Source organism: Pteronotus mesoamericanus, unplaced genomic scaffold (assembly GCF_021234165.1).
Source record: "Pteronotus mesoamericanus isolate MK-2021 breed Mesoamerican mustached bat unplaced genomic scaffold, CSHL_Meso_final contig_179, whole genome shotgun sequence".
Taxonomy (NCBI): domain Eukaryota; kingdom Metazoa; phylum Chordata; class Mammalia; order Chiroptera; family Mormoopidae; genus Pteronotus; species Pteronotus mesoamericanus.
The window spans coordinates 1,036,038-1,060,884 of NW_026555075.1; the positions used below are offsets into that span (position 1 = coordinate 1,036,038).

Genomic DNA, 24,847 nt, shown 5'->3' on the forward strand with positions numbered 1-24,847 from the left:
GTAAAGGGAGGGGTTTTAGGAGGGGGTAGGATGGGTAGGAAGGGGTTGAGCACGTGCGTGTGCAGAGGTCAAATGATGTGGGTTAAAAGAAAGCGTTTCCTAGAATAGGGCAGAGCAGCAGCAGGGAGCACGCCACAGACCCACGGGTGCTGGAGGCAACAGCGCGGTCAGCTTTGGAACAAAGGAGGGACACCTTTCCTGATGACACAGAATGAAAAGACATAAGTATATGACACTGCAGGGAAGTTTAAATGTTACTTAGACGTTTGATGTCAAGGAGTTTGATGACGGGAAAAATTGATATGCGTCACAGCTGGCCTTAGTCTTTATCAATTGTGTGTGACTCTGCAATTTGTTTCCTTCCCAACCTTGAATTTCTTGTCTATAAAATGGGAATAATAGCACTCACCTCCCATGTTTATTTGGAGAACACCTCGCTGGAGAACACCATAACAAGCATCCAGTAAATGTTAACTTATTATTTTTTTTTCTTTTTTTGAAATGGGACCCTGAAAAGCATAGTTTGCCAGTATTTGACTCCTTAATAGCTGGACTACCTGAATCCATTTCTCCCTGATTCGCAGAGCCTGGCAGCCTCAATATTTAACCCGTCTCACTGGCCTTTACCTTAGCTGGAACCTATGATGAAGTTAAAATGGGCTGTCCCTTTACCGGACGCTCTGTGGTGAAAGAAATGAAGCTGTGTGGATTATTACTGATTCTATTCAAGGTGCTCCTTGCCAGATCCTTTCTGTGGCCCATCCTTCCCGAGAAAAAGGTAGATAGATCACCACATCCTATTCCTGTTGAGCCCTACCAGGCATGTGCTCTGGAGGCTTGGCTCAATGTTCTCAGAGACTAGTGTGAACATTCAAATCTAAATGGTGACTAGATCACTTCACCTAGCATCGCAAATGTACACGAGTAACCCATGGCAGTAATAAAATGCACCCTGGAAGCAGATTTACGGTTATTTTCCAAAGACATGTAGAACCCAAATATATCTAAATTGCTAGCAGTGTTTGTGGTGGTTTTAATTTTCTGGAAGAATCATCTCCATATTTTTGGCCTACTCTGTTTCAGTGGGCTTTATTTGATCTTAAAACTGGGATGTACTGACTGATATCGATGGAAGTCAGTCTAACGAATTCCACATGATAGAAGGGCAGAGCTAGCCAGCCTCGTTTGCCCGGCGGAGCCGTCTTCTGTTTCTTTGAGTGAAACAGCCTCCCCTTCCACCAGTGTCCCTAAAGTTTTAGTGAAAACACTTCAAAGAGATTTTTAACAGTTGTCTGATCCTCCTTCTTGTGACTAGAATTTCATCCCTTTTAGTGGTGTGGGAATAATATTGTGAAAATTACGAGAATAATAAATTTTAATGATCTTTTTTCAAAACGCCTAGGAACCTGGTAAACTTTCCACACTTTTCCTCATTCCAAGCGCATTTACATGTCTTTTCAAGTACAGAAGAGAGAGGGGTTTGGAAACTCTGACTCACGACTTTTTGCAGCTGTGAGAGTGCTCACCTAAAATTTGTCAAAATTTTGGAATGTGGAGGTTTGTTTTTCTAGGACCGTTATAACGCCAATCCCGACCTTAGCTTATGCCAGAAGGAAAAGATCTTTCCAAACACCATATGGTTTATTATGTCAAAAATGGGACCCAGAAGTTGATTTAAGGACCTTTTGTAGCTGCACATTCCTCAGAATTCAAATGCAGTAATACCTCATTTGTCTGACATTGTTGGAGATGCGCTCCCTCCTGTGACTTGTCCATGTACCCAAAGCTGTGACTGCACGGAGGGCATGTCGTCGTTCGGGGGAATCATCGCACAGAACTGTTGTTACGTGACCAGAGCTGGGCTCTCTGGAAGCTAGCACCAGCCCCAGGTCACACTCAGCAGAAGCAAGACAGACCAGAGAGCACTGAAGGGCCACGTGGGTCTTCACTGAGGTTGTCTTGAGGGCATAGGACATGTGAGGGAATTACTTCTCCTGACACATCGCCTGTCTTGTGAAGGATCCTCTTTCCCTCTATTTTTCCAATGTCTTAGCATCTTAGCTGCTGCTTATCTAATCTCTTGTGCTTTTCCCAAACATTCTCTCTCTGTCTCTCTCCTTCCTTTCCTCTCTTTCTCACTCCTCCCATCCCCCTATACTTGTTCTTAGAAACAGGGTTCTATCCCTTCCCTTGGCTTATCCCCCGCAAAGATGATCTGGGAACCAAATGCTAAAAATGAAGGATACTCCATGGGTGGGTGGGAATGGGGGATCTGTGATTCCAGAAATGGAAGGAAAGACGAATACTGTCTCCTTCACAGTAAAGAGGTGGGTTTTTTTGTTTTTGTTGCCAGTCTCCCGGGTCCCCCACCCCTGATGCTGTCAGGGGATGCCTGTCACTGGTGTGCCCTTCAACTTTCCCCTTTTAATAAATTGCTTTTAATTTGCCATGGTCTGAAAAATCAGGCAATCAAGGTGGTTTTCTAAAATAAATAGTAAGTAAAGGAAAGCATGAGCAAGCTCAAAACAATGACCTGAGGGCTTTTACTCTCTCAGGGAATAAAGCAAAAATGTGAGGACTTCAGTGTGCTTTGTGCCAGTTATTTTGGAGGTGGGTTTTTCCCCCTTAACTTCCATTGTGGAGCTACATTCCAGAAGATGGAGTAGCCCGCAAATTATTGCAATGCTTGATAATTTGTTCTCCGTCGCTAACAGAGAATTTTTTTTAAATGCCATAGAGAATTTTTTTTTTTTAAGAAAGTGAACCAGGAAAGAAGTGAGCTTCTGAGTCCTCCAGTGCAGAGGCCTGGACGGTGCAGGATCAGGCTGAGCTCAATCCCCGTCCAGCGCAGAGTGAGGGCTGGTCACCCAAGCAGCCTGGGCTCGTGGTGGCGCACCCCGGAGAAGCAAAAGAGAGCCAGCCTTGATAGAAGGTTGAGGCAAAGATTTTTCTGGTATCACCTGAAGTATTTTTTGAGGTACAATTTTCTAGTTTGTCTATGGTTGTACAATTGTAAACAGTAACTAGAAATACTGTGACACTATTTGGAAGTACTTTAGATCTGTCTAGTAATGGTAAAGAAAAATAACGCCTAATATCTGTTACTGAAATTTTTTCCTACAAATAATTAACATAATGCTGACTATCCTATGAAGTCACCCTTTCTTTGATCATTTCCTAAATGCAACATTGATCTTTTTGTAACTGACTTCCTTTTTTAAGACCATACAGACCATAAAATTACTGTCTCTGTAGGAGTATTGTATCCTAGAAATTCCCTTGGAGTTATGGTTCCCATACAACTCCATTAACTTAATCTTCCAAGATCATTTTTGATTTCCAAAGTGGAAGTAACATTGTTCCTGCCCTGGAATTTCTTGGCAGTTGCACCTGACTTGCATTAAGAGTTTGACAAGGGCCAACAGCATAATTTACTGTAATTTTTAAACCATGAAGTAATGTGTAAATGATTTTTTTCATAATAGAACTATTAGCAAAAGAATTTTTGCATTTAACAATGTCTGTCTCCAGAGTCTCCGTAATTGAATCACTACTCAGAGCGTAAATGGAGTCAGAGCTAATTTTTATTGTCTGTATTGATATTGATGGAATGCATTATGGCATTTTCCACATCCTTTTAAGCATCTCAAATTATACACCCCTAGTATAATATGTGCTGTTTTGTCTTCTTTTAAAGTAATGAAGTCTTAAAGAATCGTGTTTCTTTTGAGTCCTGAATGATTTTTATTGAGTTCTTTGTTCTTTTTCCTCCTCCCTGTCAATGGTCGTGGTCTTGAAAACTGATTCATACAGGCTGCTTGCTGAGCTGTCTGGGTTTACCAGTCTGCAGTTTCTCAGACAGCTTGATGCCACACCCCTGCGTAGACTTATGATGCACTGCCCTGTCCTTTGGCCATCCCAGAGAGCAGCCTCATGCCTGGGGAGGTCATGTTCCTTCATGTTGCAAAGGACGCCTTTAAGTAAACAGGAAGCATTGCGCCTGTGTGGGTCCCTGGATGCTGCCCGGTGTTTCATTGGATATGTTTGACCTCCCGGTGGGGAATAACGGTTTTCAGCATTGGCTGCACTTTGGAGTTATCTGGAGAGCAGTATAAAACGCTTATGCCTGGGTCCCATTCCCAACGGATTCTGATGTAATGTGTCGTGGGTGTGGCCTGAACACTCAGATTTTTTAGAAGCTTCCCAAGTGATTCTAATGTGCAGTCAAAGTTTGAGGACCACTGCCTAGGAGTCTCTTCTCTATCCCAGACATTTTATGATCAAGTTTATTTTTTCCTTCCTGACATAGCCCTTAGCTCCGTGGGTAAAAGACTCATAACTATGCAAACAGACCTCTGGACATGTTATTGATCGATAGCCGAGTTTATTAAAATCCATGCATGAAACCCCAATACAGTTCCCTATGTCTTTGGTCTTCACCTCTCTGCGAATAATAACAATAAGAGCTAAGGGAAATACTGGCCTTCCTATGCAAAGACACTGCTCAAAGTGCTCTGCATGCACTAACTCGTTTAATCTGAAGGTGAGGCCCTGATCTCTCCCTGGAGCTCCAGTGCTGCATTTTCGAGTGCCTGTACAGCACATTCACCCCTACAGCTGTCAGCTCCGGCTCCACGCGCCTAAAGCTTCTCGTGCCCTCTCTACCAGCGTCATCTCCCTCACTGCTTTTAGTGTCACACAGACTTGGCTCCAAACCCAAGCCTACCATTCGCTGGCATATGACTTCAGTTTCCTTAGTTACGAGGTGGTGACGGTGGTGATAAATAATAACACTGCCTGCTTCATAGACTTGTGAGGATTCCCGAAAAGCCTCTTTTTAAAATGCACGCTCCCTCGTGCATGGCAGGCCCTTAACCAATGGCAGCTATTGGTATTGTTCTAAACACTCTGTGTTACCACTGAGAGTTTCCTGTTTCTCTTCCTTACTTACCTACTGCTATCAATTCTTATCTCGCATGGTAAATGTTTCTCTGAGTCACCGTTCTGCAGTCTAGTCCTCATCCACGCCTCGGGCTCCATGGCTGCAACTCCTCCGAACTGGGTCCCCTCCCCCGAGTCTTTTCTCCTTGCCTCCCTTCATCCACTCGATACACTCCGAAAATCATTTCTTTAATCATAACGCTTCTCTGTTGTCTGCTTGCTCAAGAACCTATAGGATTCCCACTGCTCATCATGCCCAGTCTCCTCGGCGATGTTTTCTAAATTCCTCTCATAATTTGGCTCCAGGCTCCTGGCTGCTAAATTCGTCACCTCCTCCCCAGCGCTCCCCCTTACTATCTGTGTTAGCGGGGTTTCCTCAGTGTCTTCTGAACATGCATGCCAGGCTTATTTAACTCCTGTTGCCCAGCCCAGTCTAGAATATAGATTCTCCTGTTTACAAGGCCTGATTCCAATAAAGCCTGCTCCCTAAAGACTTTCATTTTGATCTCTACTTATCCTCATTTACTGTCACTTTTCCATAACACTGATCTCAAATGCAAGGAGCCAGGGCTGCCAGCAGTCCGTGACTTCGAGTGGCTGTGGCACCGTGGAGAGCGCTCGCTGCGCTTCATGGAGCCACTGCCTGCCGTGGCCCCAGGCAGATGCAAGCCAGTCATTGCAAGGGCTCCCAAGCCATTTTCAAAAGAAAAGATGAATATTTTTACTTGAAATCTCCTAATTTTTAAATGTTGAAAGTTAATTTAAAATCTATAACAAAATAGATCACTAGATCTGGGTCCAACCCCAGGGAGACAATAGTCTTGTCTACTCTGCCTTAAATCTTGTTTGCCATCTAGTTTAGGACTTAATAATTCTCTAATTATTTTACATGTTTTATTTCTGTCTTCCCAGACAAGATATCCACTTCATGAACCCTACCTTATTCATTTAGAGGATCTGTTGTTGAACCTAACACAGTATTAGCAATGAATAACAACCACTTAGTTCATTCATTCGTTAAAAAAAAAAAATGTATATATATATATTTAATGAGTGTACGTGGCATATAAGCAAAGGGCTTCCAAATTTTTGTTTTCTGGTTTCTTCCATTGTATTGTGAAATATTTAATGTTTTTTTCATGGCTCCTGGTCTGATTCCCATATTCATCATCAGTTTTGTATCCTGGCCTGCTGGTTAGTCACCTTGTGATGCAAAGCCAGATTTTTCTATGGAAAGAGGAACTATTACTTCTACATTTTATTAATGATACTTCTCATGGAATGAAAGATTTTAAAAAATCTTTAATCTGTAGATGTTCATAATACTTGGCACCTATTATGAATGCAACAAATAGTGTATCATGTACTCTTTGTGGCACCAGAGGACATATGCCTTCTGCAGTTATGTCTGAATTCTGCTTTTTGTATCAAGATTATTCTACCCTCCAGTATAAAATGCATGTAATTGTGTATATAAAATAATTCTTAGTTATAGTGCATATCCCTCCCAAAGAAGTTTTTGTAGGTTTTCCATGAAGTATGGAAACTCACTATTCTTGCTTTATACACCACATACTTTTCACATTGTAAGTTCCTGTCTAATTGCCATGATATCATCTCAGGAGCAAGCAAAGCTATTCCACCCTTAACAGTTACCATTAGACATGAGTAACCCTGTTTGACTCATTAGTTTGGACTGAAAAGGGGAACATATTTGACTAACACATGGCACCATTGGAACTATTGGAACAGCATTGTTCTTCTCAACCAAGGTGCCACAAGGAAGACATCTCATAAGACTCTGGTTAATTTCTGGTTTAATCTTTAACTTGGACAGTTGAAAACCGCAGGAGCTGAACGTATTGCCTCCTTTTACTTGTTAACTCTGGTCTCGGCTCCCCAGTGATTATTTTCTCATGATGATACTACAAATGTCAGGATGTTGCACAAACCCACACCCTCTTCTTTTTGTGGTTGCTGTAGGTACGCAACGTGCCAATGCCCGGGCGCCAGCCCCTTACAAGCGAGACTTTGAAGCCAAACTAAGGAACTTCTATAGGAAGTTAGAGACTAAAGGATATGGACAAGGCCCAGGGAAACTAAAGTAAGTCAAAGTGAAATGGACCGCAGGATTTGCAGATGGTAGAAGGATGGGATGCAGTTGGGACTGTTATTTGGGACAGCCACCTTTGTTTTAGTTGGCATAATTATTTTGGTGTCTGTAAATTGCAGCACCATATAACAAAGCTCTGGAATTAAGCACAATTAAGCTTAAGGTTTTAAAACAAACAGTAAAGAAACTGCCATATTGCATGTAAAAAAAATTAGGAAAAATTGAAAGCTGATTCATTTTTTTTCCTCCTGAGAAGCGCCTTTGTTGGCTGAGAGAATATTCATTAAATGTAAGGTTGTCCCAATGTCCTGTCTTGCACATGACTGTCTCCTGACCCGACCTGAACATAGGAACCATGCTCAGCTGTTTTGTTCTGTGAAATAAACTTCACCTGTCCAACAGAACATGTCATGAATGTTGTTTCTGCCTGTCTCTATCCACCTCCACTTAAATGGGGACATGGGAACACCATCATGATGTGTGGTCAGAATTATTTTCATGCTCTACTTACCCCTACGGCCCCCTTCACCCCAACCTCCACCCCTGTGCCATGTGCCCACTGGAGATCACCATGCCACCTGAGAGAGGACAGAGGAACGGGGTCTGTGCTGCAGCACTGGCGTGTCCCAGGGTGCCTGAGGGAAGCCCAGGGACAGGCCCAGCAGCCCCACAGCGCACTGCCCCGTGTGGAGGGCTCGCTGGGTTACCCTCACAGGTCCCGCCTTCACCGCCCACAGGAAACAGCGGCCTGCCTGGACGCCATCCCTCTCAGAGCTCTACCGTTCTGATGCTTCTCTTCCAAAAGTCTTGATGACCAGGCTTTCATCCTTTGGCCTCTCTATTATCTCCCTTTCCATGACTATTTTCACTAAAGGCAAATTGATAACCACTTAAGGATGACTTTATCATTATGCCAATTGGATTAATTGGCTACAAGTATCAGTCATTAGTATCCGTCACTTAGGGAATCTCAAGATTCACTTAATTTAAAAATTAAATTAAGCACAATTATAAACTCTTCCGCTTTGGAGGACACCAAGATTTTTTTTTTTTTTCCTCCTTGTCCTCCCAGTCATCTCTCTAGGCACCTGGGAATTTAATTCCTTGTCTAGGTGCATTCAGGCTTCAAACATGACCTCATAGGGTTGTTCTTCCTATACTAAACAAAAGTGTCGTGCGTGCGATGTTTCACAACTGCCTTGGATAAATCGGTTTGACCATTCAGAAAGGCCTCTCAGGTTGTTTTCACAGGCCATAGGTGGGGTGTTGTCTTTACCAATGATTCTCTTAGGTAACAGTTGCTGAGGCTGTTATGAGTTAAAGACAAACGTATCCTTTGTGGCAGATAGCAACGACATTAAGTCACTCCTTCTTGCCTAGTTAGTTATGGTACATGCAAATTAAATGGCAAGTCCCAGTTCTAGAAAGATAAGGATTAGGAAATAATCAGTGTTTTTCACATTGTCTCCTTGTGGACAGGTTAATTATCAGAAGAGATCACTTACTCGAAGATGCTTTTAATCAGATCATGGGCTACTCCCGAAAAGATCTGCAGCGAAATAAGCTGTACGTCACTTTCGTCGGGGAGGAAGGGTGAGTAGCACTGAGCAGTGGTCTGCGGAGCACAGGCTGTGACTGTAGGGCGGATGTTTCACCACATCCTCACTGCGGTCTCCTGAAACAGGAAATCCTCCTGGCAGGAAACGCCATTCTCATGTACTTCGGCCTCTCAGTTTTCTTTTAAAAGGCTTTCTCTGGTTTTTAAATCATTTGGCATAAAAATTCTTTGGTAAAACTTTTAACTATAGATCATTTTTGATAGCAGAGCTTGGTTTGGGTTCTTCTCTCTCTAATTCTCTCTTAAAGGGAAAAGGGGACTTGGAGTTAAAAGAAAACAACAAATTGCATTTTAGCATCCGTGATCTTGTTATCTGCACTGGGGTGCAAAGTAGAACATGCTTCACCTCTTAAATAAACTCAGTTTCAGAATCACGAATTAGAATCCTGCTGTTCTACCAGGAAGCCACCACAGCAGAAATTCTTGGTCTTTGTCCTTGTTTCTCTGGCCCCTGTTTTTCCCTCCTTTTGGGATGGCAGCATGCCTACCAAAATAACTACCTGTTGTAAACAAAGGTCTCCAACCTTCGATGACTGCCATGAGTGCAGTCATAGAGGTAAAGGTCAGGAAATAGAGTGAAGACACCCACACGGTGTCTGTTGCATCCAGATAGAGGTGATAGCTGTGATATAACATCTGACAAGAGGACAGCTCTCCTCTCTCCCAGACCCCTTCCTCTTTCCTCATTTCAGGTCGGGGTTTTGAGTTTTAGCACCTTCTGTGTAGCCAACCACCACTAGAGTGAACTAAAAAAATACCACACAATTGCCTGAACTCTGGTTGTGTTCCTGATTCTGTTGATTTGGATTATTTCATCCCTGCCCCTCTCAGTCATGCCCAGGAATAAACTGTGCTAGATTATGGAATCATATGGAATCATAGTAGTAGTATCCAAAAATTTTCACCGTTCAGCACATGGTTCATGAAATGGGGGTCCCAAAGTATGAAATAACTTGCATGTGATAATGAAACCAGATAATAGCAAAATTGAGATTGAGAGTCACAACTAGGTCTTAGTCTTTCATTCAGTACTTTTGGATCAACAACTGGGATGTGGCAAAATCCTTTTTTTCCTACCCATGGATCTTTTCACTGTTTCGATAGTGCCTAATAACTTCTACTCTTCACATAGAGTGTTGTATAGTCTCCTAACTATGACTAATATAAAACATTACATGAGAAAACCATATAATGGGACAAAGTTGAACAGAAGCTCGCCTGAGACTTGAGCCTTTCATTGCTGACATGCCTTAATGCACCTCTAGCTTATGTTAATTGGCTTGAAGATGCAGGTGCACAATTGAAAATGAAGGCAAATGTTCTTAGCCAAATCACAGGTATGCATGGGATGCCAAGTATTTCCTGACCTAATTGGCCTGGTTTGAATGAGAATGCTGCTCCTCCCCCAGAGCTCCAGCTGCCTTCCTGCATTGCTGGACCACAGTGTGTTGAGATCTCTGAGGCATCGCGGAGAGTGTCTGGGAGCCCTGGAACTTAAGTTTGAATAGAAAAGATGCTTATCATGTTTAGCATCCTCACGTGGTCTCCCTGTGATCTGGACTGATGACATCTGTTCCCAGGAAGAGGCCCAGGCTGAGTGGGGCTTGATATCTCCATGTTTGATTGCCACTCCTGTCCAAAGGCTTCCTGCTTCTATCACCTATCTCCTGCCTATAACCCCAGAGGGAAAATAAGAGTGAGGATATTTTGCAGTGTGGCTTCAGTCATCAGAAACAACCTTTCAATGAGATCATATGGCTTACTGAAGCTGGGGTAGGGCTAGATAATTTCTGGCTTTATCATGCCAATATCATACATACAGATAATAAGATATAGATTTTATTCTGCAACTAGGCATTGAGAAAACATACACCATTTTCAAGGATTGACATAGTACACTTGCCAGAAAATAGAAACCTAAAAACAACATAAAATTAAGAAGCTAAGTTAGCCTTTGCCACCTTCTAAACATATTTACTGTACCACATTAAACTTAAAAACCAGAATGTTTCTTTCTAGATTATAATAAATATCCAAAGTGAAAAGCTGCCCAAATTTTTCTGCAGAACTATAAAAATGGAGCTTGAAGTTTTCTGTCACTTTCCTTCATTAATGTTAATGCCCTTGAAGTGTGTCACTTGGTAAATTCATTGTGTCCAGCTCTAATAAAAGGTACTTAAAAACATACACCAGTAGTGCCCAGATGTTGGTTTCCAATATCATTCTTTAATAAAAGGAACTAGGGCTCCTCGAAGGCGCGGCTGATTCTAGGAATGGGACAGGAAGTATACAAGAAGAAGCCTGAAGGATCTGGGTAGTGCCAGAGTAAAGAAGTGCTCAAAAAGTCAATGTGAAAGGGACATGGAGCCACTGAAAGAGCTCCCAATGGCCAAAGCTGAAGTAATTTGAAAACAAAAAAATAAAGTAGTATTGAATTGTAACCCGAAGTATAAAATAAATCTCTAATTATGTAAGTACATGATCGAATGAATGAATGAATAAAATTGTGGTGTTGTACATACTGACTTTCTTCCAAATAGTACAGTATGGAAAGGGGAATGAAGAAGTCTACAGTGGAGATGCCTGACAAACACTCAGCCAGGTGATCAAGGTTCAAATCAACAGTGATATATCATGTTAATAGTATGTGCTCTTGAAAGGACGTGATGAGAATGGCAGTTTACTTTCTTCAGCCTTTTTCCTGAAAAACCATAATGTCAGTTTAACGGTGAGGAAAACATTGGACAAATCCAAACTGAGCGGCATTCTACAAGATACCTTACCAGTGCCCCTTGAAACTGTCAAGGTCATCAAAAATCAGATGAGTCTGAGAAACTATCACAGCCAAGAGGAGCCTAAGGAAGCATGACAATTAAATATAATATGGCATTTGGGATCGGATCCTGGGACAGAAAAGGGGTTAGTAAAAACTAAGGAAATCTGAATAAAGTATGGGTTTTAGTTAAAAATACTGTATCAATATTTGTTCACTAATTGTAACAAATCTCTACTAATACAGGATATTTATAAAAGGGAAACTGAGTGTGAGGTATACAAGAATTCTTCATACTATCTTTGAAACATTTCTGTAAATCAAAAACTATTCTAAAATAAAACATATATTGAAAGGAAACATGTAGTCAGGATTTGAGGAGATTTAGGACATGATTCCTTGAGTGACTTTCCTTGTTTCATTGTTGTCTAATAACTGACTGCCACCCAGGTAATTTCTTCTGCACTTGAGTTTAGTAGAGTAAGTATATGGATAGAGTTAATTCTCCAGAAAGTCCAAATTAGTAGTTGTATTGCTACATACAGAGTATTTTAAGTTGCTAATGTCAACGTTATATTATTGATGATGAATAATCCTTGCAATTCTTATTAATACCCTCTCACTGATCATATGTTCTACTTGTCATAATCAGGATCTTTATTTATAACAGATTAACTGGGGCATGTAAAGAAAGGAATTTACTTTTCAGAATAATGCATCTGTTAGAGAACCTTAAAGATTCCACACACACACACAAAAAAAAACCCTGCTAGAACTAATAAATTAATTCAGTAAAGTAGCAGGATACAAAATCAGTATATAGAAATCAGTTGCGTTTTTATACACCAATAGTGAACTACCAGAAAGGGAAACTAAGAAAACAATCCCATTTACAATTGCATCAATAATAATAAAATACCTAGGAATAAATCTAACCAAGGATGTAAAAGACCTGTACTTGGAAAATTATAAGGCACTGAAGAAATTGAAGAAGATACAAACAAGTGGAAGCATATACCATGTTCATAGATAGGAATAATTAACATCGTTAAAATATCCCTACTACCCTCCCTGACTGGTGTGGCTCAGTTGGGTGTCATTCTACAAAGCTGAAGGTCACTGGTTTAATTATCAATCCGGGCACATGCCTAGGTTGCAGTTTCCATGCCTGGTTGGGGTGCATATGAGAAACAGATTGATGTTTTTCTCCCTCCTCTTCCCTCTCTCTAAAATTAAATAAATAAAAATTTCCTTAAAAATATCCATACTACCCAAAGTAATCTATAGATTCAGTTCAATTCCTATTAAGATACCAATGTCATATTTAACAGAACTAGAACAAATATTCCAAAAATTTATATTGGAACCACTTAAGACCCTGAATAGCCACAGCAATCTTGAGAAAGAAGAACAATGCTGGTGGAATCATGCTACCTGATATTAAACTATACTATAAGGCCATAGTAATCAAAACAGCCTGGTAGGGGCATAAAAACACACTCATAGATAATGAAACAGATAGAGAGCCCTGAAAAAATATCCCATGTGTTAATGGTCAATTAATATTTGATGGAGGAGGCAAGAACATACAATGGGGCAAAGGGAACATAAAATAAATGAGGTTGGGACAATTGGACAGATAAGTACAAAATGTGAAATTAGACCACCTTCTTGTACCATACACAAGAATAATTCAAAGTGGATTATAAACTTAAATGCAATACTCGAAACCATAAAAACTTTAGAAGAAAACATGGACAGTAAGATCTCAGACATTTCTCGTAGCAGTATTTTTTTCTGCTATGTCTCCTTGGGCAAGAGAAACAAAAGAAAATATAAACAAATGGGACTACATCAAACTAAAAAGTTTTTGCACAGCAAAGAAAATCCACTGAATGGGAGAACATACTCACTAATGATACATCTGATAAGGGGTTAATATCCAAAATTTATGAAGAACTTTTACAACTCAATCCTCCAAAAACCAAACAATTCAATTTAAAAATGAACAAAAGACCTGAATAGATGCTTCTCAGAAAAGGACGGATGGCCAATAGACATATGAAAAAAAGTTTCAACATCACTGATCATTACAGAGATGCAGATTAAAACCACAATGAGATATCACCTCACACTTGTTAGGTTATCATCAATAAATCAATGAACAACAAGTGCTGGCGAGATTGTGGAGAAAAGGGAACCCCCGTGCACTGTTGGTGAGAATGCAGACTGGTGCAGCCACTGTGGAAAGCAGTATGGAGATACCTCAAAAAATTTAAAATGGAACTGCCTTATGACCCAGTGATTCATTCCACTTCTGTGAATATATCCGAAGAAACCCAAAACACTAATTCAAAAGAATATGTGCTACCATATGTTTATTGAAGCATTATTTACAAAAGCCAAGATTTGGAAGCAACCCAAGTGCCCATCAGTAGATGAGTGGATGAAAATCTGTGGTACATTTACACCACAATGGAATATTTGGTGGCTGTAAAAAAGAAGGAAATCTTACCTTTTGCAACAGCACATATAAACCTGAAGAGTATTATTCTAAGTGAAATAAACCAGCCAGAGAAAGGCAAATACCATATAATTTCACTTATATGTAGAATCTAATGAACAAGACAAACTAACAAACAAAATAGAAACAGACTTCATAGATACGGAGAACAGACTGACAGCTGTCAGAGGGGAGGGGGCTTGGCGGGCTGGGTGGAAAAGGTGAAGGGATTAAGCAAAGGAAAAAAACTCATAGACACAGACAGCAGTATGGTAATTGCCAGAGGAAAAGGGGGTGGGAGGTGGTAGAAGAGGGTAAAGGGGGATAAATGCTGACAGAAGGAGACTTCACTTTGGGTGGTGAACACACAGTACAATACACGGATGATGTATTACAGAACTGTACACTTTGAAGTCTATATAATTTTATTAACGAATGCCACCCCAATAAGTTTAATAAAAATTTTAAAAAAAAAGAATAATGCAACTGCCTGCACTCCAAAAAGGTGTGAATTAGCAGATTCACAGACACTTTAGCTCTGATGTAAGCCGTTTCTTTGCATAGGTCTGAAACATGATATGTAGATTGTTTCTGAAATGAAATAACTGAGGCAAGAAAATTGATGGAAAAATTTATAGTCAGAAATGTACAGGTTAACTACAAATTCCTGTAGAATTAATCACAGAATATTGGTGATGCCTATATTCAATTAAAAAAATACAAGAATGTTCCAAGACCTGTTAATGCTTCTTGCTAAAATAATGCTTCATGTTATACTTGGCTTTTTATCAAAAGTAGGTCGTTTCGAAGCAAACCGCTGTGATTTAATTTGGTCAGAGCTGGAGGTTTTGTTCTCGTCATTAAAATTTCCACCCAACTTAATTTGGTTATCTGGCCTTGCAAAGTGGGGAGGAGTGGCTGCCAGTAGTGGTGGCCAGGCTGGAAACTGAGTCATCTTGACGGAATGTGGTGAGGAACTGCATGCCGTGGCTTCCACCTGTCGGGTGGGCGGGCTTCTATCTGCCCGGAGGTTGCTTCTTTAGAAAGGGGCCAGTGGAGCACCGACAGCCTCCAGTGTGTCGTTTTCTTCCGAATTAAAAGTCCTAGCAACTAAAGCTATGTGGTATCCAAAGTTAGCAAGGTAGACTGTTGTGTTCTGACAAGGCATCCTGGGCCATTAACTTCATAGTACCCCAGACAGTAGGGAAACAATGGCCTTGGTGAAGAGAGGATGTTTACACTGCGGTTGCCTCGCCCCTTTTTCCTCCATGGCGGACTCTAAAAGGCACCTTTCTTTCAGAAAGAATGAGTTCATTATATGTAAGGTGCCATCTATATGACATCAATCATCTGTCTTGCAAAGGCCACCCTTAGACTAGGGAGGGGATGTGTGCAAACAGTTTTAGCTTAGGGGTTAAGGACACATGAGCTCTGTCAGTGACAATGCTCCTGAGACAGGCAAATAAACGCAACCAGGGAGGGTGAGATCTGAAACAGTCTTCTTGCATCCCCGCTTGTAAAATAGCCAGCAGCTCTGGCGTCTGACTGGCCTAATCCTTCTTAGAAGTTGTGTGGATTCTGAGCTTGACCTTTCGTCCTCAGAAATCTGTAAAACATCAAGTTAAACTTAATAGTGCTGCTTGTTTTCTTCCAAAAAGAGACATTTACAGACTAACCTAAATAACTCAAATCTTGCTAAAGAAGGTGCTTCTGTATCTGGGCCTTGGCTTGGTGTCACCAGGTAAAACTTAGCTTGTCTTATTAATTGCTCACAAAATTCCTTACTCACCCACGACGCCTTCTTAAGTAGCTGGAGAGCCGATGCTTTGCTGCTATAAATATTTGAGGGTGACTCAGCAGGTGCACAGGCCACCTGTGCCTGACCTGGCTTGTAAGAGAGCAGACCTTTCTGTCTTCCAGAGAACTTGTAGGAAATGATGGTGTGGCTTCCCAATGTCATCTTCTTTCATTTTATAGTCTGCTTCCATTGGAATGTTTTGTTTTCAGTGATTTTTACTTGAAAATAAAGGATAGGAGAATAAAAGTAATTTAACAAATATCGGATGCCAGGGACAAGTCGGGCAGTGTCGACCCGTCAATGTGATGGTGTTTAAAATGCTGTATCAGCACTTCATGGGGTTCAAAACTGCACTGACGCCCTAAGGACATCTGTGCTTATTCCGAAATGCCCTCACATGCAGCTGTTGTGTGGCTACACACCCGTTGTCCAGAGTTTCAGTATTTCAGTGCCAAGCCTTTAGCTGTGGAACCAACCTAACTGGCAAAACAGGAATGTAACAAATGATCCTGTGATATGAGTCATATTAACTATTTATATGGACGAGGTTGCTAAGATATCACAGGAAGCACATGCATGAGGTGCTCTGCTGGGACATGTCTTCCTGGATTAGGTAGACCTATGTGATTTGTAACTTACAATCTGCTCTCAGATAGACAGTTGTTAAGTTTTGGATGGTAATCAAATCCAACTTCAGAAATTGTCTTGGTTTTAGATTGACTCCATCAGCGCTGCTAGAGTTAAAAAACGGCAGATAAAAACCTGACCAGTTGAGGAAGATACATTTTCCTCCTAGAGGAACTGTTAGTTTTGCTTTCTCTTTGGGGGTGGGGAAGAGTTTTACTTTTCAGCTTAAGTCCTCAGGGAACAATCTTGTTATTGTTAGCCAGATTCAGCTATTATCATAATAAAAGAACCAATCAGTAGGTCCACCTTTGTTGTTTCAACAAGCTACCAAATTAGATGTCACCGTACCTGGAAATGACAAACACCAGGCACTTTAAGCTCAATTTACTTGAGTGATTTATGACAATATTTGCAAATGGAGTAAAGGATTGACATTGAATCAATATGCCATCTGAAGGAAAACTTGTGCAAAGTTGTTCACTGTGCTAAATGCCAACTGACAATATAAATTATGTTGATTTTCTTTAGAGAGCTCCACTTGTGCATTCAGCAACATATGTTGAGCCCTTGCTGTGTATTAGGCTAAGTACTTGGGATACAAAAATGAGAAAGACACAGTCCCTGCCCTCAGTTACGGTTGCAATCTACATGTGTGTATAGAGGAGGCAGACACATAAGCAGAAAATTAGCATACACTCTGGTGATGCGGTATTATTAAACACAGAGAGCTGCAGCCCAGAGAAGACCTCCTATTTCTAACTGAATGCCACAGTTGGATTTTAAGCAGCTAAAAAGCCATTTTACTTATACCAGTTGTCTCTTTGTGAGAACAGTGACCTTATAAAATATTTGGTCCCTGTTTCCACTGCGGCCTTTGCCACTGTGTGCCTAGATTGTGGCTGAATGCCCTGCAGAACTCAGGTCACTCATTCATGTTCTCATACTTAGTTATGACCGTTCCCAGAGGTGGCATTCACGCTAGGATACCGTAGTCACTTTATATTTCCTTGAAGTGATCTTCATTAAAGAAGAGGATTTATAGTAAGCTAGGTATTTTAATAATGGAACATTGCCTTCCCACTTTCTCCTATAACAGGTTGGCAAACTTGTACTGAAAGGGGCTAGATAGTATATATTTTAGGCTTTGCAGACCATGCATTCTCCATCCTAACACTCAACTCTGCCACCTTGATAGAAAAGCAGCCACAGATGGACAACACATAAACAACTGGGTATGCCTATGTGCCAATAAAACTTTATTTACAAAGCCAGGAGATGGGCCACATTGGGCCTGCAGGCCATAGTTTACCAACCCCGCTCTATAAGCAGCACGTTTATTTTTTTTAGTCTTAAACATTTAAAATATACCGAGGGTAGGCTGTAAGGAGTGATGAGCATTGAACCTGGGGACAGGAAGCCTGCGTTGCGGCCCGGATCCCCCACCGCAGCTGTCAGTGGTTCCCTTCCGCCTGAGTCTTCTCCGTACAATGAGGAGGTGGACAAACTGACTGCTCAGATGCCTTTGACCACTGGCCGCCTCTGTTTTGGGAAAGACACAGGATCTGCTGATGGAGTCCACCATGGATAAGAAATGTTGATGTTTTGCATCCACAGGGACCTGGGTAGACTGGAATTATGGACTCCATCTCACAAAGTGATTGAATAGGAAAAAGTATAAAGCCTAGTACTTAGGTTTGAGAAAGATACAGTGACCTGCAGACAGGACGGGAGGGTCCTGGGTTGAAGCAGTACGGGGAAAAGGTTGGAGCTGATGACCAGCTCAGGGTGAGTCCACAAAGTGGCTGCCCCACAAGCCGGGTAATTTTAAGCTGCATTAATGGAGAACAATGTCCAGGAAGAGAGAATGTGAGCCCTTTCTAAGCTCTAGGCTGGCAAGACTGTACCTCAAAGGGTTGTGACCAGTATTAGACACCACACCTTCCATCAGACTTTGACAGGCAGGGGAGTGTCCAGAGCAGCGGGAATGCCCAGCCCTGCCTTGAGAGGAGGCGGGATGAGGTGGCTGTGTTCAGGAGTCGGGGTGGCAGCAGGGAGGGGAAGAGGCCAGGGGTTTGGAAATTGCTACATATAACAGTTCTTTTAGAAAACGACTTTTCAAAAAATTATGTGTCTTTAGCACCTAGCTTAGCACCCAAGACATAATAGGCACTTGGGTGTTTGTTGAAAGAAAGCCTCTAAGTATGTGAAGAACATTCAAGTGGAACAAGCACTCTGCTTGTTCTTGGTGGTGTCAGAGGTCAAACTAGGACGGCGGTTGGAAGCCGCCGCCGGAGACTGTCTTGGTCTCCGCAGGAGGAGGTACAGTCCGAGTCCTTGCACCTGGGAGGCAGTTAGGGTGCTGCTTCGGGGTCCCCAGGATTAACCTGAGCGTAGCGCCACTACTGATCCTGGCAGCCACCTGGTAGCCACATTATAGTGAGCTGCCCGTTGTGCCACCTTAAGGCTGCTTTGGGTCTGAGAGTCTGGCACATTTGCATTTTCTGCACATGTGGGTTTCCTGGCGGGTTTCCTGGCAGTCCACGCTTGTGTCTTGTGAATTGTAGTGTGGACTGGTGCTGTGCGAGATAGTTTTAGCTATTACATAGACTGATGTATTTTATTTTAGTATTTATGTATTTATTTTAAAGTGTATTAGAAAAAATAAAGCTAACACATCATAACTTCGTAAATATTATGTGAGACAAGGCTACATTGAAAAAGCAAGTGAATTTAAATTTGATTTAATGAAAAATATTAATAGCAGTACATATATATTCAGATAGGGCAAAAATTCAGAAAGTTGTATGTGACTAGCTGAAGTCTGTTCTAAGTAAATTCTATTAAACTCTCAACTCAGACATAAAAGCCATTTTATTTTTCTTACTAGTCTCCCAACTCCATTTTCCACTGTAATAGGATTCTTTTCTCTATCACACAATCCCATCACTGAACAAGATTCAGATGATTTCCTTTAAAAAAAAAAATGCAGTAAGGCCCATGGAGGAAATTCCATAAGAGGGGAAAATAATAAGTGAACAAACGAAGTCTTAAAAAATGCTACCCCAACAACTATTCCATTGCTTTCATTTCCCCTTCAGCATTTCTTCCTCTCTGAATCTATGTGTGAACATTTACCATAGGGTAGGTGTCCTTTCTGCTTTTCAGTTCATTTTTAACATATCAAATTGCTTTACTGTGAACTCCTCTGTACTGCATTTTTTGCCCTCAGTATTGTCAGCCGCTTGTCATTCCTCAAACCTAACATAGTCATTTTTCATACTTCACTTTGACCTTGATGTCCTTGTAACCAAAATGGAATTTACACTGTAGGTCAGGTGCTAGAGTTTCACCTCTTCTCCAAATTCTTTCCTTATGAAGCTTTGGATACCCTCATATCTTATCTATAATTTTCCTTGGTGTTTTATAATTTAAAGTTTTTCCTTGAACCTTATCATTCCTTTCCCCCCACCCCCGGTCTCCCTAGGGGATCTTGTATCTGTAATATCCTCTCACCAATTCACTAAAGTCTCCTTCTCTCCTCATTTAAAAATGTTTCAGAAATCCATGAGGACCCCTTGTCCCATGGGTGTAGGTAGTGACACCCTCTGGTTTTGCCCTGTTTAAGTAAAGCATTCTCCCTGTACTCCTTTCTTTATAACCTCACTCCAAACATTTAAAATATTTACCTCTTTATACATATTTATACAATCAGATTGTTAGCGTATTGCCTGTTGTATCCATTATCTGATGTGTAGCTCTAATTTTGGATGTGCTCCATATAAAATGTCCATTTCGCTATCCTGGGTCAAGACATGGATGAGATTAAAAATCTTGATTGTTCAATTTGTTTTGGACAGTCCTGGAATGTAAACAGTTAGACTTGTAACAAATGTTCTATAGAAAGTTGAGCTCTGTAGAAAATGTGCTCAGTATATATGTATATATATGTATACACACACACACACACACACACACACACACACAAAAATAACTGGTTGTTCTTTTGTGGATTTTTAAAAAGGCTGGATTACAGCGGACCTTCCAGAGAGTTTTTCTTCCTGGTATCCAGAGAACTCTTTAACCCATATTATGGCTTATTTGAATATTCAGCCAATGACACATACACAGTACAAATAAGTCCCATGTCTGCTTTTGTAGACAATCACCATGAATGGTAAGTAATATTTTCCCTAACACTTTTCTTCTGTTGGTTTCTGTTATATTAGTTTTTATAGGAATCCATATTTTTAACATGTTTTTCCCTTGGAGAAAATTGTATTTTTAATTAAACATCTCATTTGACTCTTGTTTTGTTGTCAAGTTATATATACAGGCAGTCTCTGCTTAGGAATAGATTATGGTCCATAAGACCACCCTGAGGTGGGCTGGGTAGAATGCAAAACGTTTCTCCCATCGAAGGAAAGCAGGATCCCTGAATCCCTCTCCGCACCTTTGGGCATCCCTGGGCTCTGAGGCGGGGTCAGGGTAGGGGAAAGTCCTGGGCCCGGGGTCAGGCAGCTTCTAGGGCAGCCCGTGGGGAAGTGGCTGACACGGGGGTGGGGAGTGGGGGCAGAGGATGGGGCACCTGCAGCGACCACGGCAGAAGGGTAGGAGTGCGGGGTCACAGCAGAGGCCAGCTAGCCTATTGGCCATTAGAAGTTTGTGGCCAGTGGTTGCTCCTTTTTCTAATTGCCCACAGAAAATAATCAAGGAAAACTGGTACTGGACTCCCATCTAGGGATTATTCTCAAAATCCCAAATTGCACTCTTACCAAACATCCTTACATTGAAAAAAAAAATTCCTCACCCTCACTGGTGTGGCTCAGTGGACTGAGCGTCGGCCTGCGAACTGAAAGGTCGTTGGTTTGATTCCCAGCCGGGGCACATGCCTGGGTTGTGGGCCAGGTCCTCTGTTAGCCTGGGGGGGGGGGGGCGCGGGGGGTGAGAGGCAGCCGATCTATGTGATCTCTCACACATCGATGTTTCTCTCCTCCTCTTTCTCCCTCCCTTCCCCTCTCCCTAATAATAAATAAATAAATAAAGAATAAAAATAGAAAAATTCCTGCATGTATAGACTTTAGTTTTATAACCCCTGTTTGCTTGTTCCTGCTCATGTGCACTGATAGTGACAAAAAAAGAAAAGAACTGGAGAAGGACACATGAAAAAATTCCTTTGAGTCATGAGGCTAATATTGGTGGGTGGAGGGTATTAACTTTTAGGACTCATATTTCAAGTTAACTTCCATTTAGCTGCAAGTTGAAGTCCTCCTAATTGTATCTATTGCCATTATGCTAACATAAGTGGAAAAAAAGAAAACCACAGCTAAGGGACGCAGTCCTAAAGTGGCTGCCTGATGCTAAAATTTCAAATGGACAGTATGAACCTCAGGGTGGATTTATGCGCTTGAAAGGCATGAGCTTTTCAAAGAGCTAGAAACTTGCATACTTCTGAAAAAGAAAGTAAATGTCCATCTCAGGTCAGAAAATCCAGTCATGACAGATATATTTAATGAAGTTTCCAAAGTGATTCAGAATGGGCTTGAGCTATGAAAGTTTAGAGAACAGAATGTCCCATGAGGAAATTCCCTTAAATGTCCACATGCATAATTCTTGCACGGTGGCATTATCATCAGAAGCGGGGTTTGAGAGAGAGTAGGGATAGGAACTTTTTCATGTCTAAGACTGGGATTTTTCTCAAAAGGGAATTGCTACTGGGTTTGTATTAGAGAAATCCTGCTAATACCATTGCAAACAAATTAGAAGACAGCATTCACTCCTCCACCATCGGTCTCATTCTGTCCAAGTCTCTCAGAAGTGGTTTGGGGAAATTTCACTGACATGCTAACAGGGAATCCCTGGTGGCCGTGGGGGTGCCGCACAGTAGACATCACTGCCACGGGATGAAGGTGGAGCAGCATCTCCCCGAATAATCGGTGTCAAACACATTTCTTCACCAAGTAGGTGTGACTGCTGGCCTAATGAAGACACAGCCTATAATGCACACAAGCTCTCATGGACATAATAGGCCGTTAATCTTGGACAAACTTGGATGATTGGAGCTGGAAGGCATTCTACAAAGCAAATAAAGCTCCTTAGAAACTGCTCCATGATGCGTAGGTGATCTTGTGCTTCTCCTCCACAGGTTCCGGTTCAGTGGTAGGATCCTGGGGCTTGCACTGATACACCAGTATTTGTTGGATGCCTTCTTCACGCGGCCCTTTTATAAGGCCCTTCTCAGAATGTAAGAGCGTTTTTATTGCTTGTGTAATTAGCATGTTGGAATGCAAACATTTCCTATATTGGAAAGGGTCAGTGTCATTTATCTCCTGACTACCTCAAATCTGTTGGTATTAAACTTAATAGTGGTTTAGATGTCTGAAACCAATGCAGTTTCAAGTATAATTACTGTATTTTTTCTGCTGCTGATCCTTTATTTCTGTCTCACTCCCAATGTCTTAGTTTTGCTGTAATTCAAATAATTTAGTCTCATTTGTTGCAACACATGTTTCTTAAAAACAATTGTACTTGAAATACAGCACTGGAATTCCTGTGGTATTAATGCCGATTATTAATAGCATAGTTGTGGATTAGTCTGGGTGACTCATAGCCCCATATCTGTTAGGAGATACACTTTATATTTTGCTTTATGCAAACTTTCAACTGCTTACTCTTAGTTCACATTTTCATTCTCCTTTGTTTTGTTTTTGTCTTATTTCATTTGTCTGTTAGAGGTGGGCAGTCCTGTCTTTTTCTTGAGACCTCCCTGTATGCAAGACAGTAATTTATGATGGCAGGTGAACAAATTAGCATTCACAGAACTTTTCTTCATTGTTATCACAATGGAAGATTGCAATTATCGTAAAATATAAAGCAAACAGTTTCTGTCCTGTAATCAGTGGTAACTGGCAAGGCTGAACAGGAGAAGGCAACTGTCTATGGGGGTAGTGGCTCAAACTTGCAATGAAAAAGCACAGAATGAGAGCTTGGTGCTGTGTAGCTCGTTCCCTAAGTGAGGCCTATACCTACTTTCTGTAAAATGGAAGCTTAGATCACAAAAGAAAATAAGGTGTTTCTAGTGGACTCTCAAGAGGGTCAGTAGGAAGACATTTGCCACCTTCTCTTTTAGTACCTGGGCAGATGAAACCCTGGGCAACTGGGCAACAGGGCATCCTCTTCTGTGGTTGCCCTGGCTCATTTTACATCTTCCCATTGCATTGCCTTATCTCCGATCTTCTCATTTAAGCTCCCTGCAGGACTAGTCTGTACAAACTGCTGGCACACCCTGTGCCTCGCTTCTCTCCACCAGTAACCTATGGAAGCTTTTAAAGAATATTTTTTAAATCTCAACAGACCACCTGCTGCTTCTGATCCTATTGACCACCCCAGCCCCCACCCACGTATCTGAAACTTACCTCCTCGGCACTGCCTTGTCCCTGTCCTCCTTTGCTTTTATGTCTCCTTTGTGGGCTTCTCTGATTTTTCCCTTAAACCTCCGTGTCCCTGAAGCTTCCGTTCTTGGTCCCCTTCTTTTCTCACTCTGTGTGTTCTCGCAGGGAAATCTCTTCACCTGTTTCCTCTCCTACTGACTCTCAGATCTGCACCCCTGGTTTTGATATCCCTTGAGTTGTAGGATCAAGTGGTCAGCATTTCGCTTTATATCTCACAGACACCTCAAAATCAACATGGTGAAAACAAACTCATCCATTTCCCCTGACCTAAAAATGTACCTTGTCCCACGTGCCCGGTTGCAGTTCCTGATCCCAGTGTTCTCAGGTCACTCTGGTCAGAAATCAGGAATCACCCTCAGGCAGGAACGGCAAATGCACAACACGTGTGCTGTTCGTCCCCGCCTCCCAGCGCATCCCCACGCCAAAGTTCGCAAATCGTTTACGATGCTGTTTCCTGCTGAACTTGCTGGGGCTGCAGGAATTTTTTCAACCTATACCCCTCAAGAATGACAATTAATCAGAGTTTGACTTGCAGCATGAGCCTCTCTGCCATCCCTATTTTAGATATCTTTCCTTATATCCCCCCACAAACCCATTTACTAATTTCCACATTTGTCTCCCAAATACTTTTTAAATTCATCTTCTCCTCTCCACCCTAAGTAACTGTGTCCTAATTAAAACCTTTATTTTCTCCAGATTACTATGGTGGTCTCGTAATTGGTCTCCACCCTTTAATGATAACCATATCTCCCCTCATTCTAAGTAATCCTATGCACTGCGACTTCCAGAGAAACGATTTAAAGTCACAGCTCACACCTGATCATGTTATCTGACAACCTTTCAGTAGTTCTGAATCACCAACTGCTTAGAATGGCCTGCTCCCAGCTCCCAGCCTCATTCTCTGGACATTCCCTTGTGGTTAACACTCTGGTCCTGCCAGTGTGCTTGCACTATTCTGCATACTCCACGCCTTTGTGATTTGTTCATGTTGGTCTGCTCTTCTCCTTTGTCTTTCTTCCTATCCTC

General features: G+C 41.6%; 1 protein-coding gene across 5 annotated transcripts in view; it reads left to right on the forward strand.

The window, feature by feature from the left end:
- The window catches only part of HECW2 (HECT, C2 and WW domain containing E3 ubiquitin protein ligase 2), a 350,566-nt gene that overhangs the window by 301,818 nt on the left and 23,901 nt on the right, over positions 1 to 24,847 (forward strand). For all 5 annotated transcript variants that reach the window (XM_054566699.1, XM_054566700.1, XM_054566698.1 and 2 more), the window contains 4 exons: positions 6,925 to 7,045; positions 8,534 to 8,647; positions 20,395 to 20,547; positions 22,516 to 22,614. In XM_054566699.1, coding sequence (XP_054422674.1) covers positions 6,925 to 7,045; positions 8,534 to 8,647; positions 20,395 to 20,547; positions 22,516 to 22,614 — 487 coding nt within the window. The remainder of the gene's footprint in view (positions 1 to 6,924; positions 7,046 to 8,533; positions 8,648 to 20,394; positions 20,548 to 22,515; positions 22,615 to 24,847) is intronic.